We start from the raw sequence: 16104 nt of genomic DNA on the forward strand, positions 1-16104 counted from the left end.
TTAGTTTCCTCTTTCTTTCTTTTTTTTCTTTTTAATCAACATATGTCTAAATATAATCTTCCTGCCAAAAAAATCTATATTTTTACGCACTTTTCATATTTTTAATAGTAAAAGTCGTGATCACTTTCAAGGTATAGCTGGGGTTTGAAAAGTGAGATTTCTTGTTACAGTTTAGTTTTTTAGCTTATATATAAAGAGATATAGCAAATTTTAAAGATTAAAAGAATTAAATTAATTTTTAGCTGATTCAAAACAAAGCTGACTATCGATTTTGCGAATTTTCAAATTGGTCTCGAACTTTAGGGCTTTTTTAATTGCATTTTATGAGTAAACGTGAGATGTGCAATTCGTTTGCATTAACCTTCATTGGCGAAACCGGCCCACAAACGCTAACAGCTGTCTTCACTTTTATGCCGTTGGCGAAAAGGATGCAAATAGCAACCCTATGCACAGCGGCCATCGCTGTGAAAAGGACAAGCGAGGAAGTTATTGTTATGGAGAGTTAGTGCGAAAGTGTGAGGGTGTGGTGACGGAAAAATATGAGTTTTATACGCAAAGGATAAAACTATGTTGCTTTAGGTGCTTGTGGAATATTCACAATGGCCACTACAAGTGGATACGATCGCGGATTCATAGGTAAATACTATATCTAAATTATTTGACTAGTCCGACGGTTTGCGTTCGCTTCGCCGGCTTATTGCTGGTTGGACTGCCGGTAGAATTTGACATTTTCCTCCGTTAAAATACAAGCCGAACAATTATGTGAATAAAACAGTTGAAAATCTGCTTTTTTGATTAACCTAGAATAACTGTTTTCTCCGTATACTCAATTCGGTGCTTAGAAATTGCTCATAAGGCAATGAATTATTCTTTTATATCGACCTACCTGTGTTTAAAAATTTATAATTTTTTTTAACTTTTCGATACTCATTTTTATGGCATAGAACTGTAATAAAATTGAAAGCATTATAGTGGTTAGTTGTAATTCAGTTGTTTAGCCCTTAATTCTTAGCTGTCTCTAAAAATGTCACTAGTTATCTTGAAAGTGGTTATTTTTTTTTTTTTTTAAACATCTGTTCTTTGTGTTTCTTAAGAGTAGTGAGAAGTAAATAGGTCGGAAAAGCTTAAAATATCCACAAAACAATGTAATACTTACTAATATTTTTCTTTTTTAAGCATAAAAAAGTTCTGATATAAACATATTGCTGAATATTTAATTTCTAATTCTAGTAGGCAATAAATTCATATTAAAGTAGGATACATATTCCTAGGAATCTATTAATTCATTAGAAAACTGTCATTATTATGGTTGCTTCTAAACTCGTGTTAACTTTAAAAAGAATAATTACCGAAAATCTGTCATTAGGCAATTTTAAAATCAGCTTAAACACTAATCCACTTAATCTAAGCATTATGTAGTTTGGTTTTTTTATAAATACTTAAAAGGGTTTTCTTTTACTAGCTCGAAATGAGTTTTAACCAAGTGTTTTAATCCTGTATATATGATTTTAGTGGTAAATGTTCTGACTTTTATAATTTCTTATAATAATTTTACATTTGAAGCCTTTCTCTCTCATGTACATAAATTTGGCTCATGGAATATTTAGTGGCTTTTTTTTTTAGTGTTTTTAAAGCATAGACAAAATATGAGTCTGTGGGAGGTGAAATGGGCACAGTAATATTTTATGCCGAACGTATATTTAGTAACAGCGATAAATAACCATAATTTTAGTAAAAAATCTCATACTGTGTATTAAATGTAGTATAAAGATAAGTGACATACCGGTATTTTATTTCCTAGGCCTTAAAAAGCATCCTAATGCGCGAAAAATAATCAGTTTTGAAGGAGAAGCAACTTTCCTGTATCCCCTCCTATTTATAATGAACTTCTCCATTTTAATGGGTATTGTTCGGAAAATCGCTGGCTAGAAATCAAAACTAAAAGCTGTGTAGTGTGTGAAAGTAATCAATGCCCCATTCTCTGGGTTTTGTTATTAAATTCATAGTTTTATGAACTGTAAATATTATGAATCGTAGCTGAAGATTGATAAATAAGTTGCATTTGACAAGCGTAATTTTCCATTTAATTTGCATATTTTTCGTAAACAGATAAGATTGTTGTTTATGTGATGGTAAAAATATCAATGTAATTAAAAATGTTTTTTCTTAAACTTAGTTCCCTTTTTGTTCTTTGGAACATAATGATAATCAGTCAGTTACTTGGGCGAGGAGAGGAGTTTCTTTTAAATTCTTCCAATTTGCATTTGTGAATTATATCTATTAAATCTTTCTAATAACAAATTTGCATGAATATTTTTATTTATTGAAGTATGAAATAAGAGTTATATATCGTTTAATTAAAGTGCAGAGAAGTATCTGTATAAGAACGAAATAAGTTGACTGGTCAATAAAGTAAATTTTTTAAAAATATTGTTTCTGTATATTGTTTTATTTCAGAGTTTGTAATATATTTAAGCAAATGTTAATAAGGAATGATAAATTTAAATACCGCTTAACTTTTGTGTAATGTAATTTAATAATTTTAGTGGTTTATAGCGTTACTGTAAAACTTAAATGGATTTTTATGATTAATTAAAAAACCTTTTAACTAAGTAATTAATATCAAAACTAACCGTAATAATGCGATTGTTTCTCAGTGCGATTTATTTCTCCTTTTTATAACGTAAAACCATCAAGCTTTACAATCGTTGCTATCAGCTGTTTCTTACATAACTAATTTCCATCGGTCAAATGGTTTCACTCTGCGGTCTTGTTCCAAATCAATGGTGACGAATTATGCTGATTAAAAACACTAGTTTCTATTGCAAAGTTTTGCCGTTTTGAAATTTTTAACATTTTGAAAAAGTTACTGATAAAGTTTCCTAGAAAGCGGAAAGAAAAGCTTTTTGAAAAAAAGAAAAAAAAAAAAAAAAAAAAAAAGTCAATAATTAATTGTAATTAGATTGGAAAATAAATTTTTGAGTAATTTCTAAATTAAATGCAACTAAATGCTTGATAATTGTATGCTAATCGAATCATTGATGCATTTGCGATCTTAAGCAATTATTAGGGGGGGGGAATGTGATTATTTATTGCCGATCGAAAGAACAATTCTGAAAAGTAAGGAAAAATGATATATTCTGCTCAAGTAATTATTAAAACTAATCACCAAAAAGTTTTAGTTATAGATTTAGTTATATGCGTATCTCCGCCCCCAATCTAATTTTTCGAAATAAGTAGCCTGTATTGGCAATTTCGATTTTTCCTTACTTAAGGAACCCATTTTCTCTATTTTCCAAAGTGCAGCAACGTAAAGAATTTTTCCAGCGTTCTTTCTTGTATTTGCTTACTATAGAAAATCTTTAGTTTTCTCAGATATACTCATTTAAATTGTTTGAAAACGATTTAAGGAGAGGAATGCTAAAAATTCAGTGAGTTAATAATTAAACACAAAGCCCTCTCGAGAGGTTTAATGGTAGGGAAAGAGGAGTGGGTAACTTTCCAAACTAATCTTCAAGGTGTTCTGCCTCAAAACTAGAGTGGAAGTACGCAGTTAATTCAGCTGAAACTATAACTGTACAACCAATGGTGAATTTCTAATGTTCCATCCACTTCTGTACCTGCTCGTGGTGCCCCCGGGCAAGTGCCCAGTGAGACATGCTCTGCCAAATCTGACCTTCACAGAACAGATAACAAGAAGTGCGTCTACAGTCCGTAAACATCTGTGGTTTTCGAATGATGGTATTCATGTTTTGGGTGACGCTACAAACTGGAGATGGATAGGAGAAACATGGAATGTTTAAAAAATTCCTGAATGTTATTATTGGCTTTCTGATTGTATGGCTTTAATATAATAACGTGATCTTACGTTTTGAAGATGTTTCACGAAAAAGAGGAGAGAAGGCTTTCACATATTTGAATTTTCTAGATATCAAGCTTAAATATGTAAAAATTTTAGAAGGGAAAAAAGGTGTTTTATATTTGGGGGTATTACCATAATTACCTTAACTTCTGGCTACATGTCGTGATTGCGATTAGCATAAACAGCGCAAAGGTAGGAGAATTTGTGTACCTCGCTATTTCCTCCAGCATTATTTCTAACTGCTTTGTATGCGTTTCCTATCCCTTCCTCCCTAATGGGCAGTGGTTTAGTCACATTACTAACACTTTTTAATTTTATTTTGTTCAAAATATGGCAGTAGGGGTATATTAACTTCTTTTTCTGAATAAAGAACTGGTTGCACCTTTTTTCATCATTCGGATTTATTAGATTTGGGTAAATTTGTTATTTTGCGGTATTTTAATGCACTAATCAAATTTTTTTAGCGTTTTGCCTTTTTTCCTTTGCACTCATTTAATTTAGTTGTACAGATATTTAGTAGAAAATATGTTTTCCTAGTCACAAGGTTTATTCACGATTTGTCATGGTTTATTATGATAATTCATTAGTTGTTTTCATTTATAACAATACTCAATTTGAGAACGCTATAAAGTAAGTAAAATTATGATTATAAAAAGTTAAAACACATTTTTATTTACAAATATAAACCGACGGCACATAAACATCGAAAACGATACCATATTATTCGGCCAAACAGCGGCAAAGTTGCTGAACACCGATAGTTCTATCTGGGGCCTATATCTCAGCGAACGGACAGCATGTATTTTTCTCCATGCGTAAAGTATATAAGAGCCAATTTCTCTTAGAAAGTCCTCCACGAAGGCATCCCTAGCCTTAGGCAGATAGCCGTCGAATGCTTTGCCATAATTAATTAAATAAACTTTTCATATTCTTATTCTCACGAGCTTGGCGGTCTGGGGGTCAAAATTTCCGTTTTAGCCAAACAGGTGGCAAGGATAATCCGTTTTGTTAAATGATTAAGTTTGATTCGATCATATGCATGCTTTACTTTCAACTTCTCACATCGTTGATAATTTACATGAAATCGGGAAGCAGACGTTTAAAAGTTGCAACGCTTTGCAAATTAGTTATTCGTAACAAACAGGCATCGCGTTTTTAGAATTATCTGTTGACTAAAACCATTCCACGATTCTTCTTCCAGTGGAGGGAGCACAATTTTGAGTAGTTTTATTTTTACTGTTTAGTGATTATAAATATCGATACAGTGTGTGTTAAAAGGAGTTTCAAAATACACACACACACACACACACACACAAAAAAAAAAAAAAAAAAAAAAAAAAAAAAAAACTTTTGATTTTCAGGTATTGAAAATTTAAATAAAAAAAAGCTTTTTTTTTTTAAATCGCTCTTCTCCCCCCCCCCAAGAATTTTAATGTTTGCTATAGGTAGATGTATTTTAGTTGTGGAAATGGAGGAATATAATGTCCTATTGTTTCTTTGCTGCGAATAAATGTCTAATTTTTTAAATCTAGAAGCACCCAGAATTGGTTTTTGAAATTTGTATGATATTCTATGAATTAATGACATTTCGTAGAAAATTTATGTCAAATTCTAGGAGAAAACGCCAAAAATTCAGAAGGTTCTAGTTTTTTTTTTTTTTTTTTTAATTTATTTATCTTACCATCTGGAAAGCGAAAAATTACATTTAATGATTAAATTGCTAAGAAAGCGAAATACATCATTTGATTTTCTGAATTTGTCTCTATTTACAGGTTATATTTCTTTATATTCCTCGCCATCTGTAAACTTCTAATAACAGGAAAGCTTGGAAGGTCATTTATGGCGACAGCGAATTTATTGCATATGATATAAAATTATCATTAGGTCCATAACTAGGCAATATTTCCACCATGCAGTCATGGGTTTTACGAAGACGTATAATAATAATTTATTTTCTGTGTTATATTGCAGCATTTCTGCTGAAGGAAATGGAGACACAAGTTTTTATCGCACAATAGAAATGCATTAAAATGACATCGTATTAAAATACTGGAATCGTATTACAATAAAAAATTGAAGTTGCATTAAATAAATTAGAATTAAAAAAAAATAAAAATCTGAAAGGTTTCAAATTTGAAATTACGTCGAAAGGGGTGTTTTTTTAACATTTTGAGTGTTACCTTTATTTGTTAAATATCACGTTCTTCGCACTTTAATTCAGTTCATAAAATTCAGTTCAACAGCAATATCGCGAAATAATTTTAAAACGAGCATATCTTTAGGATTTCCGATACAGAGTCTCGCGCGCTGGAGATAAAAATGTATTTGATATCGTTCAGTTTGTTAATCAAAAATTCGTTGAAGTGTTACAAAATCTGAAATCGATAATAAAGCAAATTTCAAATTCAAATTCCACATGCCCATACTCTATGGGCGATTACGTTATTCAAATTTTGGTGGCTCTAGGTACCGCTGTTTTATCACAATGCGAGAAACATGCCTATATTTATGCATATTCTTCATTATTTAATTTCTTTAAATATAATACAGGGCGATAATATTTGGTGGCAACAGTTTGAAAAGTGAATCAACGCTTATCGAATCGATGCAAAATGCCAAAACGAAATTATAATAGTCCTTCTGAGCAGAGCTAAAAATTCAAAATGTAGATAATATTGTCACATTAGTAGAAATGCATTAAAATACATGCTAATTTCTGTCAGCAAGAAACTCAATATGTGTTAAAGAATTTAAATCAAACCGGAGTATGGCAAATGTAAAAATGAATAATACATACAACAGAACCCATACAGTTTTGAAGAAAACTCTCAGAAGTTCCGTTTGCGATTAATTCAAGATATGCAATGTGTCTGCATAGCATTTAAAAAAAATAAAGCTTTATTATAAGATACATTTTTCTCCAAAGGTGTAGTTTTCTTAGTGTTTCATCAGAACGATATGCTCAGCCGAAGAGATGATAATAGATTGAGGTAGTTCATCGCCATTTATGTAGAAATGTCAGACTATTTACTCTTTAAATCTGCCAATATTTTTATTGTATGTCGGAATATCGGTTGGAACAACCAGCTCGGTTTATCTGAAGAAAGTTTGTTTATTTGATTATGGGAAAGCACTCGAGGGCTATCTGGCTAAGGAGAGGAATGTCTTCGTGGAGGACTTTCGAGGAAAACTGGCACGTATACAGGTTACACATGGGGAAAACTATGAAAACGCTCATACAGTCAGCCCGTTCGCCGGCGTTCGAATCCCGATCTAAATTGCCAGTATTCAGCGACTTTACCTCTCCCCTCGTGGGCTCTGAGGAAAGATAATGCTATATTTCTAATTATCCAAAATTCTATTTCTTGGATTTTACTTACATGAAAAGCGTAAATTGCGCGAGTAAAGGAAAGGATATTTCTTGAATGAAATATTTTGTTTCACTAAAAATTTACTGTTTTCGTCTTAAGATCACTCATGGTTTTTTTTGAGGGGGGATAACTTTATTTAGTAATGTCAGATGTTATAAAAAAAGCATTATATCAAACCATGCGTACGTATTAATCTGTCCAAACCACTCTGAAACAAGGTTTGCTAATCAAAATGCTTTTTTCGGTACTTATGTATTATCGCCTCGATCGCGAAACTGTCACCAAGCAGTGCATTTAGCGTCAGTTATGTGACATAATACCACTCATCTGCGTTTTCATTTGATATAACGGAATGAATTGTTATTGAATATAACGGAATGAATTGCTTCCTTGCAATTGAGGGGTGAGAAGAGTTTGGGACTTTCCTTTTACAGAACAGTAGGCAGTATATTACACTCATGCCCATTAATTAAGGATAATTCGGAGTCACGCGGAAATCGAACTTTAAAATAAATATATCACCTGTAAAATCACTACACACATCTTCAAGAATCATATGCAAATTTCAGGAAGTAATCAGATGACACCGATGGTACGTCACAATGACGAGAGTGTAAGAGTGTGATATATAAGGAATACAGGCAAAGAAGCAAAATTGTTCGCAGGCGCTTTATAAGCGTTTCAGTGCAATAACCGAATAGTTATGACACAAAGGACGCATTTGGATGATTTTTTACGTAGTAGAATTATCGGCCGTCTGGAATGTGGGCGTACCCAACTGGAAGTGTCAGACGAACTTGTAATTGCCTTGAGTGTCATCTCCAGTCTTTGGCAACGGTTCCAAGATGATGGTAATGTGAGTAGATGTACAGCACAGGTCGCCCCAGAGTTACAACGCCGAATGAGGACCGGTATTTGGTAGTTACTGCCAAAAGAAGCAGGCGGAGCACAGCCTCAGACCTGAATCGTCAGCTCTCTTCAGCCACTGGTACGACAATTTCAAGGCAGACCGTGTACAGACGCTTAGGGCAGATTGGTCTATATGTTCGTAGACCTGTCAGATGCGTTCCACTTGCTGCAACTCACTGTCGCCTGCGGTTAGCCTGGAGTAGAGAGCATGCATTGTGGACACCGCAACAGAGGGCTTGTGTGATGTTTTCCGACGAGTCCAGGTTTAGCTTGCAGTCTGATTCTCGCCGGACGTTCATATGGAGAGCTCCAGGTACCTGTTACCACCAAGAAAACATCATTGAACGGCACCGTTACGGTGGTGCAGGAGTGCTCGTTTGAGGTGGAATTATTCTGGGTTCCAGAACTGACCTGCATGTTCAGATTGGAACCATGACAAGCCAAATGTATTGGGACGCCATTCTGGAACAACATGTACGTTTGTTTTGGGGCGCCATGGGCGCACAATTTGTGTTTATGGATGACAACGCCCGTCCTCACCGTGCAAAGATCGTAAGCGAATGGCTTCAATCGGAGTATATCACCCGTATGCACTGGCCAGCATTCTCACGGACTTGAATCCAGTAGAGCACGTGTGGGACATGCTTGGCCGACGAGTTGCAGCCCGTTAACCTCCTCCTACATGTCTACCGGAACTTCGGAGAGCATTGCTTTTTGAGTGAAGTAATATCTCCCAAGATCAGATTGATAACTTGATACTCAGTATGCCTAGGCGTTGTATGGACTGTATTGCATCGTCTGAGAGACTTACAAAGTATTAACAATCATACCAACCATGTAATATTGGTTTTTTTTGTAATTTGCTCCAGGGAGAAAAAAATCGCTAATTTTTTTAGTAATATCAAACATATAGCATCTTTTTTTTGCTCTTTACCTTTTGTTTAATAAATAAGCTTTACAAATAAGTCAAATTTGTTTTGCTTCTAACTCTTCCTTTGCCTGATTTTGCATTATCCTTAATTTATGGACATGAGTGTATTTTCAGACAGAGTTCTATGATTTTGCCGTAGAAAGAAAAAAGTGTATATTACTAGACACAACGTGATCAGTTGAATATATCCAACAAAATAGTAATAGGTTGAAACAATTGCCTGCCACCTTTTTATTTCTATGATCAAGGATGTAAAATTAACTGTTATTGCTGTATTTCTTCTTATATTTTAGGAAAAAAAAAAAAAAAAAAAAAAAGAGCAGGGGTGTCTGGTCACGATATGGTCAGCTGAAGATGTTAGACAAAACGGTGACTGACTGGAGCAGTTACTTGAGCAATTACTTCGGACTGGAGCAGTACAACAAAAAGAACGCGTACGAAAATGTGTCTTTAATTATGGCAAAGCACACTAGAGCTATCTGCCTAAGGGGAGGGATGCCTTCGTGGAGGACTTTCTAAGGGAAACTGGCTCGTATACACGTTACACATGGGGAAAACCATGAAAACACCCATGCAGCCAGCCCGTTCGCGGGATTCGAACCTCGGACCGAACTACCAGTGTTCAGCGTCTTTACCGCTCGGCCGCTGGTGGGCCGTACGAAAATGACGTTGGAAATTGAATATTTGTCATGCGCCCATGGTTACCAGAGTTTGGTTTATTCTGAATTTTTTGACATTCCAAACAGAACTGTTCCACGAATATTTCTCGTGAACTTTTTTAACATAAGAATATTTTAAAAATAAGTTGATTAAAAATAATGTGTAATACGGAGAATTCTATCGACGCCGTTCGAGGTATGTGAGAGGTGAGGGAAGTGGTGAGAGGTATTTTCTTCTGCGGGTTGAAGTGTGTGTCTTTTATTGAAAATTCGTAAAATTAGCACTTAAATATATTGCAAAATCTTCGTATTATTTTAATGGAATGAAAACAGTTTTTGTCGTAAGGTTGCTGGTCTACATTGTTGACAAATTAGTGTGTGTTTGCTCGAATATCAAAATAAAAAATGCAATAAATGGAAAAGTTTCTGCATTCATTGTTTATTATTTCTGAGGAGTCTTTTATTAATAAATTAAAATCATCAATAAGCCAATCGCTGACTGATGTTCGTTTAAGTAATCTATCAGTTTAGGATATCTATGAGTATCTGCTCTAAGAAGTTAGTGCCCGATTTTACTTATTTATGTACATATTACTTTGAATAACTAAAGTAGCCGCAGATAGCTTTTATCAGCGCCATATGTTTCCTGATTGTTAGTTAATAAATATATCTTTGTCCATGTTTCGCTGGCGACTGACACAAACCGGACATCTGTTTCGTACAAATAAGGTTATCAAACCGGACAAAGATAGTCTTCTGTCTTAAGAGCAGGAAGAAGGTATCTCTGCGCAGACTTTTGTGAGGTTTGAACTTTGGTCTCGGTGTCATTAACTTCTTCATGCTAATTAAAGGATGGTTATGGATGGGACGCACGTGCCAACATGGACTTATCTTTGCAAATGGGGCTGTTTAGACATGCAGAACACGGGTGTCTCCTAGACACGAACAATTCTAATGGTCATTATATATATATTTGTAAATATAGATTAACGTACAAGATCTTGATATTTACATATGTTGAAAGATAACTGTTAACAACGGTGTGTTAAGATTCTAATCAAAATAGACATTTTTGATAGGTGACAGGGGAAGAAAATAAAGAACTGATTTTTTGAAAACTTTTATATATTTTGTTTATTTTAGCTATATGATTGTAACTTGGCGAAGAGATGACATGCGCTCGTGTTTCTTCTACGGTTCATCTAATTTTGGCCATTTTTCTATCATTTAGAGTATTTCTTTAACAGAGTTGAGGGAATTTATGACATGTTTCCATCAGTTTTCTGTTGGTTTGGATTCTTGACTTCAGTTCCGAATATGTAAATGATATTCCATGAGCTTTCAAGGTAATAGCTCTATTCTAATATTCATAGCGTTTTCAGGGCATTCATGCGGAACATTAAGTTCGTTAAACTATAAGAAGGTTGTGAAATATTTCTAGTTTTTTTTTTTCCGTGCTTCCTTAGTTTCCACATACTGCGTTTGGTTTCTTAAAATTAAATGTTTATTTAATAAATTAATTTTTTGCTTCATTTTACTAGTTTTGGAGTAGTTACGTGGTATTATGTAGACGATTCTGGTAAAAAGTATATTTCAGTTTCTTAGCCCAAAGGAGCCTTAGCCTAGAAGGGCTTTTAGTCTTGAGACGGCATTTTGCGTCGAATCATTATAAACGGCTCTATCACTTTTCAAATTGTTGCCACCAAATATTATTGCCCTGTAATATATTTACAGAAATTAAATAATGAAGCATCTGTATGAATCTGTGTAGGTTTCTTGCATTATGAAAAAACAACCATGTAGAGCCATCAAATTTTGAATAACGTAGTCCTGCACCCGAATATGGGCACCTGGAAGGCCAGATCTTGAATTTCGAATTTGTTTTATTATCTATGTCGTATTTTTTAAACTTGACGAATTTTTAACTAAGAAACTCAACGATTTCAAAGCGAGCGGTGGCAACACACTATATGGAATAATTTTTTTTTTTCTTCAGCGTGTGAGACTGTTGTCTATCGAAAATTTTAAAGGTATGCGGTTTTTAAATATTTTTAGCCCAAATGCTCTCGAAACGTGTATGTCTATGTAAATGGGCAAAAAAAAGGGGGGCTCTTTGGGCGTAATTATAGAATCTGAAAGCTTATATATATATATATACACATATGTATATATTTAAGTTTACTTTTCTAAACTCATTCTGTCTTTATTCCGTATATTTTTTTATATTCAGTACAGAATCAGATTAGAGAATAAGAACAGAGCGTTTGAAAGGTTTCAGGTTTTAACAGTCACCAAAAGGCTTTGTTAAGGTTTTTTTACCCTCTTGCTGAGTTCGCATTCTGCTGAGTTTGACTCACTCCTTCTAAGCCATTTTTTTTTTTTTTTTTGCTTTTTAACTCTAAGCATTTTCTTCTCTTTTATGCAATCTGCAATACAGGGCGACAATATTTGGTGGCAACAATTTAAACAGTGATTGATACACCGTTTATAGTGAACCGACACAAAATGTCGTTTCGAAACTAAGTCGCATTTCTAACGTCCTTTTTAGGCTAAAAGTTTGATTTTAGAGACTGAATTTTAATTGTGGAAAATGATTCGTTATTGCAACTGACGCTTAAGGTAGCAAATCCCTTAAAGCTAAAATTGTTGAACCCTTGCAGACTTATCTCGACTTCTGGCCCAAATAAAAAGAATTTGCAGAGGTCTAGAATTTCTAGTCAGACACTTTATTCATCCTGAAAAATCCTGAAAAAGAACCGATGACTTACTAGTTCATTGCTTTTGAACTAGTTACAGATTTAAATTTGCTTTATTTTTTTCATGTACACAAAATTATGGAATTTGAAATGACATAATTATTTAATAAATTATCTCTTAAAATGAGTAATTTCGGAACATTTGTAATAAAATTAAATCATTATGCCTTTTGCTCAGTGCACCGTTATTAACCGAAACCACTAGCACATTTTGCTCCATTCTTACTTTTTATTTCTATGGAAGTACATGAAAATCCACAATTCTCATTGTATTTTCCTTTAGCTAGTTTTGTAAACAGTGATTTTTCTGTCTGAAAAGGATAGACAGAAAATATATATGGCAAAGTTAACTCTTCTGTGTTGCTGAAGAGCGAGACATTATTAATTCGTTTAGAGTTCCAAATGTAAATTATTCAGACCTTCTTTTGTAATTATCTTTCTGAACTTTTAGATGGTGTTCCGTCGGTTTTAATCTGTTATCTCTTACTCCCTTATATTTTCTTAGTTTTAAGAAGTTTGCCAGACATTTTCTCGTGAGGATTATTAATCAAAAAAGGATGAAAACAATCCGGGAAAAATGCAAATTGCGCGCTGTTTTGAACTATATTTTGCTACTAAGCGGAGGATGAAGATTTTAAAATTCACATTCCTTTCTTCCGACAACGTAGTGTAGGAAAAGGTAATTATTTTAAATGTGATATTTTTTAGTGCTTAGGAGTTTTTAATGAAGAACTTTAATAAACTCTTGTTTAAATATTTAGTAATCAGTTTATATGAAATAAACTTTCGGAAAATGTACAAAGATTTGTTTGCGTTGTTTAGGATATCTAATTTTATTCCTTTTAAATGCAAGTTGTCAATAATAAAGAGTAACCATTCGTCACTGCTGTAAATCCTTAACCGCCTCCGATAGTTTTATAGGTTTCAAAGCTAGCTTATTTGATAGAAACTTCATGTTGAGAATGAGATTTATTGCGTTGTATTTTTACTCTTACTTCAAATTTGTAATTCTGTGAACATTTTATAGTATGACTAAGTAATAATTTAAACTGTTAGATTGAGTGCATACAGTATATAAGGCATTTCTCCTACCTTCTTGGCGTGCCTTCCTGGTGTGGTGGTCTGCGCACTGGGCCGGTATTCTAGAGGTCCGTGGTTCGATTTCCGTCGAAGGCGATTGCTCATTTTTCATCTTGTCTGTTTTCAAAAATACCTAATGTTTCTACAGTGGCGCCCGAACTAAAAGGGTGTTGGATGAGGCTTCTCCTCACACAGGATTTGGCGATTGGGTCCCCTAAAAACCCCAGTCGCCTTTTAGAAAGGGGAGTGTATAAGGTATTTCTCCCGCCTTCCTAGCGTGCATTCGTGGTATAGTGGTTCTGCACGCTGGGCCGGTATTCCAGAGATCCGTGGCTGGATTCCCGGTGAAGGCGATTCCTCATTTTTCATCTTGCTTGCTTCCAAAAAATACCTAATGTCTCTACAGTGGCGCTCTAACTAAAAGGGTGTTGGATGATGATTCTTCTCACCCAGGATTTGGCGATTGGGTTCTCTAAAAACCGCAGTCGACCTTTAAAAGGGGCAGGATATAAGGTATTTCTCCCATCTTCTTGGCGTGCTTTCGTGGTGCGGTGTTCAGCACTCTGGGCCGGTATTATAGAGGTCGTCGGTTCGATTCCCGGCGAAGACGTTGTTAATTTTTCATTTTTCCTGCTTCCAAAAAATATCTAATGTCTCTACAAGTAAAAACATCATTTGCATGTATTTTGTCAAGAAGCAGTATTTGACATTGCATTACGATGGGACTTTGACATTATTCTGACTATAGTAGATAACAGGGTACTGTTCTGTTATTGGGACCAAAATCGGAACTGTATGTATGTATGTACGTATGTACGTATGTACGTACGTGTATATGTATTGTATGTGCGTACATATGTATACACACACATGCATTCGTATATACATATATCTATATATATGCATACATATGCATACATATCCATATTCTGAATCCGGTCCTGATACCAGAACAGTACTGATAACAGTTCTTGCAGTTTTATGTCCGCTTAATATTTATGAATAATCTCATTACATAATAATTTGAATAATGTGAAGTAGTAAAATTTTATTATCAACTTAAAAATAAAAACAAATATTAATTATCTCGCGTTGTTGCTAGGTTGAAAATTTAAAGAAAGGAAAAAGAGACGCTCGCCGTTCTGTTACTTTTAGGATGATCAAAATTGCAATTTTACATAAAATGCAAAATAGTCTGAGAAACAGTTTAAGTTCTTTCAACTTATATTTCAATTATCTCCATGTGTAACATGAATACAAACTAGTTCCCCCTGGTAAAGCTTCTTCGAAACTCTTCCTAAAGATGGATATTCATCGCATTAACAATCAACCATACAACGCGTAGCTTATGTTAAATGAGATAGAAAATTGAGTCTTTTCTTCTGAAAATAAAATACGAAATGCTTACGCGGAAATTTAGTCTTCTGTGCATAAATTCCTTATTTGTGAGCTTAAGTTTTATCGTCATAAATAGCTTTGCTAGTTTGTTCTATCCATTGCTAATTATTCTGCCAATATTTCATTTTACTGCTGTCTTTGCATTTTGCATAATTTAATTTTGGTTTGTAGACATGAATGCGAAGGTTTGTTTTGAAATTGATGTATCGTATTTACTCGAAAGCAAAACCCCGTCGAATATGAGATTCCTCTGTAAGAGGAACTTTCTGATAAGTTTAAAAAAATAAAAATGTAGATGGATATTTAATGAAAGCATTGTTCTGATTAGAATTCATTTATTTCTGATTAGGAGGAAAGGCAAACTGCCTAATTAAATGCAATATTTTATTATAGTGTAAAGTGAAAAATTAAGAAGAAATTAAATATACATTACCTTTTGTTTTCAGGCATATTAGTAATCAATGTAGGGGATGTATATTCGAACTGAAACCTCTCAAATAGATATTTCTATTGTAATTAATAGTAATTATGCATTTTATATATACAGTTTACTTCACATTTAAAGTGTAATTATTCTGTATAGAATAGCTAAACCCCTTTGTCTTATTCTGGAATTTCATTTATTTAAGTAGTCAATTATAAGAAACTTCAAAATTTTAGAACAAAATATAGCAATAAAGGGGGGAATCTTGTTTTAGAGTAAGTATGGTGTTCAATAACTCTTTCACGGTACTTGTGTATTAATGTAACCAACTTTGGAGTAAATGGTTATTTTTTATATATAAAAAAATAAAAATTACTTATTGGCTGTAAGTTAGCGATTTTTGCGTTTTTGTTTAAAAAAAAAAATTCCTGGACTATAGATATTTATCATATGTCGGCAAACATTATCAAAATGTAAAAAAAAGCACACTTTAAAAACTTAAAATACAATCCTTAGTTATTAAATAAGGATTATGTTATACTTAAAATAAAATGCTTAAATTTTTTGTAGAATCCTTTAATGTTTTAGTGCAGTTCTTCTGCCCATGTACACAGCGATCCGTTTTCTCTCAAGAAAGATCAGAGAATTGCACCCGTTGGGCATTGCAACTCGCCTATTTACCAAATGCATCTCGTTAATGTTCTCTTTAGCGAT

At 33.7% G+C, this 16104-nt stretch overlaps 1 protein-coding gene across 2 annotated transcripts in view; it reads left to right on the forward strand.

Moving 5' to 3' along the window:
* Nucleotides 1-477: 477 nt before the first annotated feature.
* Nucleotides 478-16104, forward strand: part of Myo81F (unconventional myosin 81F) — a 298353-nt gene continuing 282726 nt past the window's right edge. For both annotated transcript variants that reach the window (XM_035376215.2, XM_085806755.1), the window contains exon 1: nt 478-636. In XM_035376215.2, the coding sequence (XP_035232106.1) occupies nt 600-636 (37 nt within the window). In that variant the 5' untranslated portion in view covers nt 478-599. The remainder of the gene's footprint in view (nt 637-16104) is intronic.

This window comes from Stegodyphus dumicola, chromosome 12 (genome assembly GCF_044657685.1).
Source record: "Stegodyphus dumicola isolate Sdum_Otavi_A_Nest chromosome 12, ASM4465768v1".
In the NCBI taxonomy this organism is placed as follows: domain Eukaryota; kingdom Metazoa; phylum Arthropoda; class Arachnida; order Araneae; family Eresidae; genus Stegodyphus; species Stegodyphus dumicola.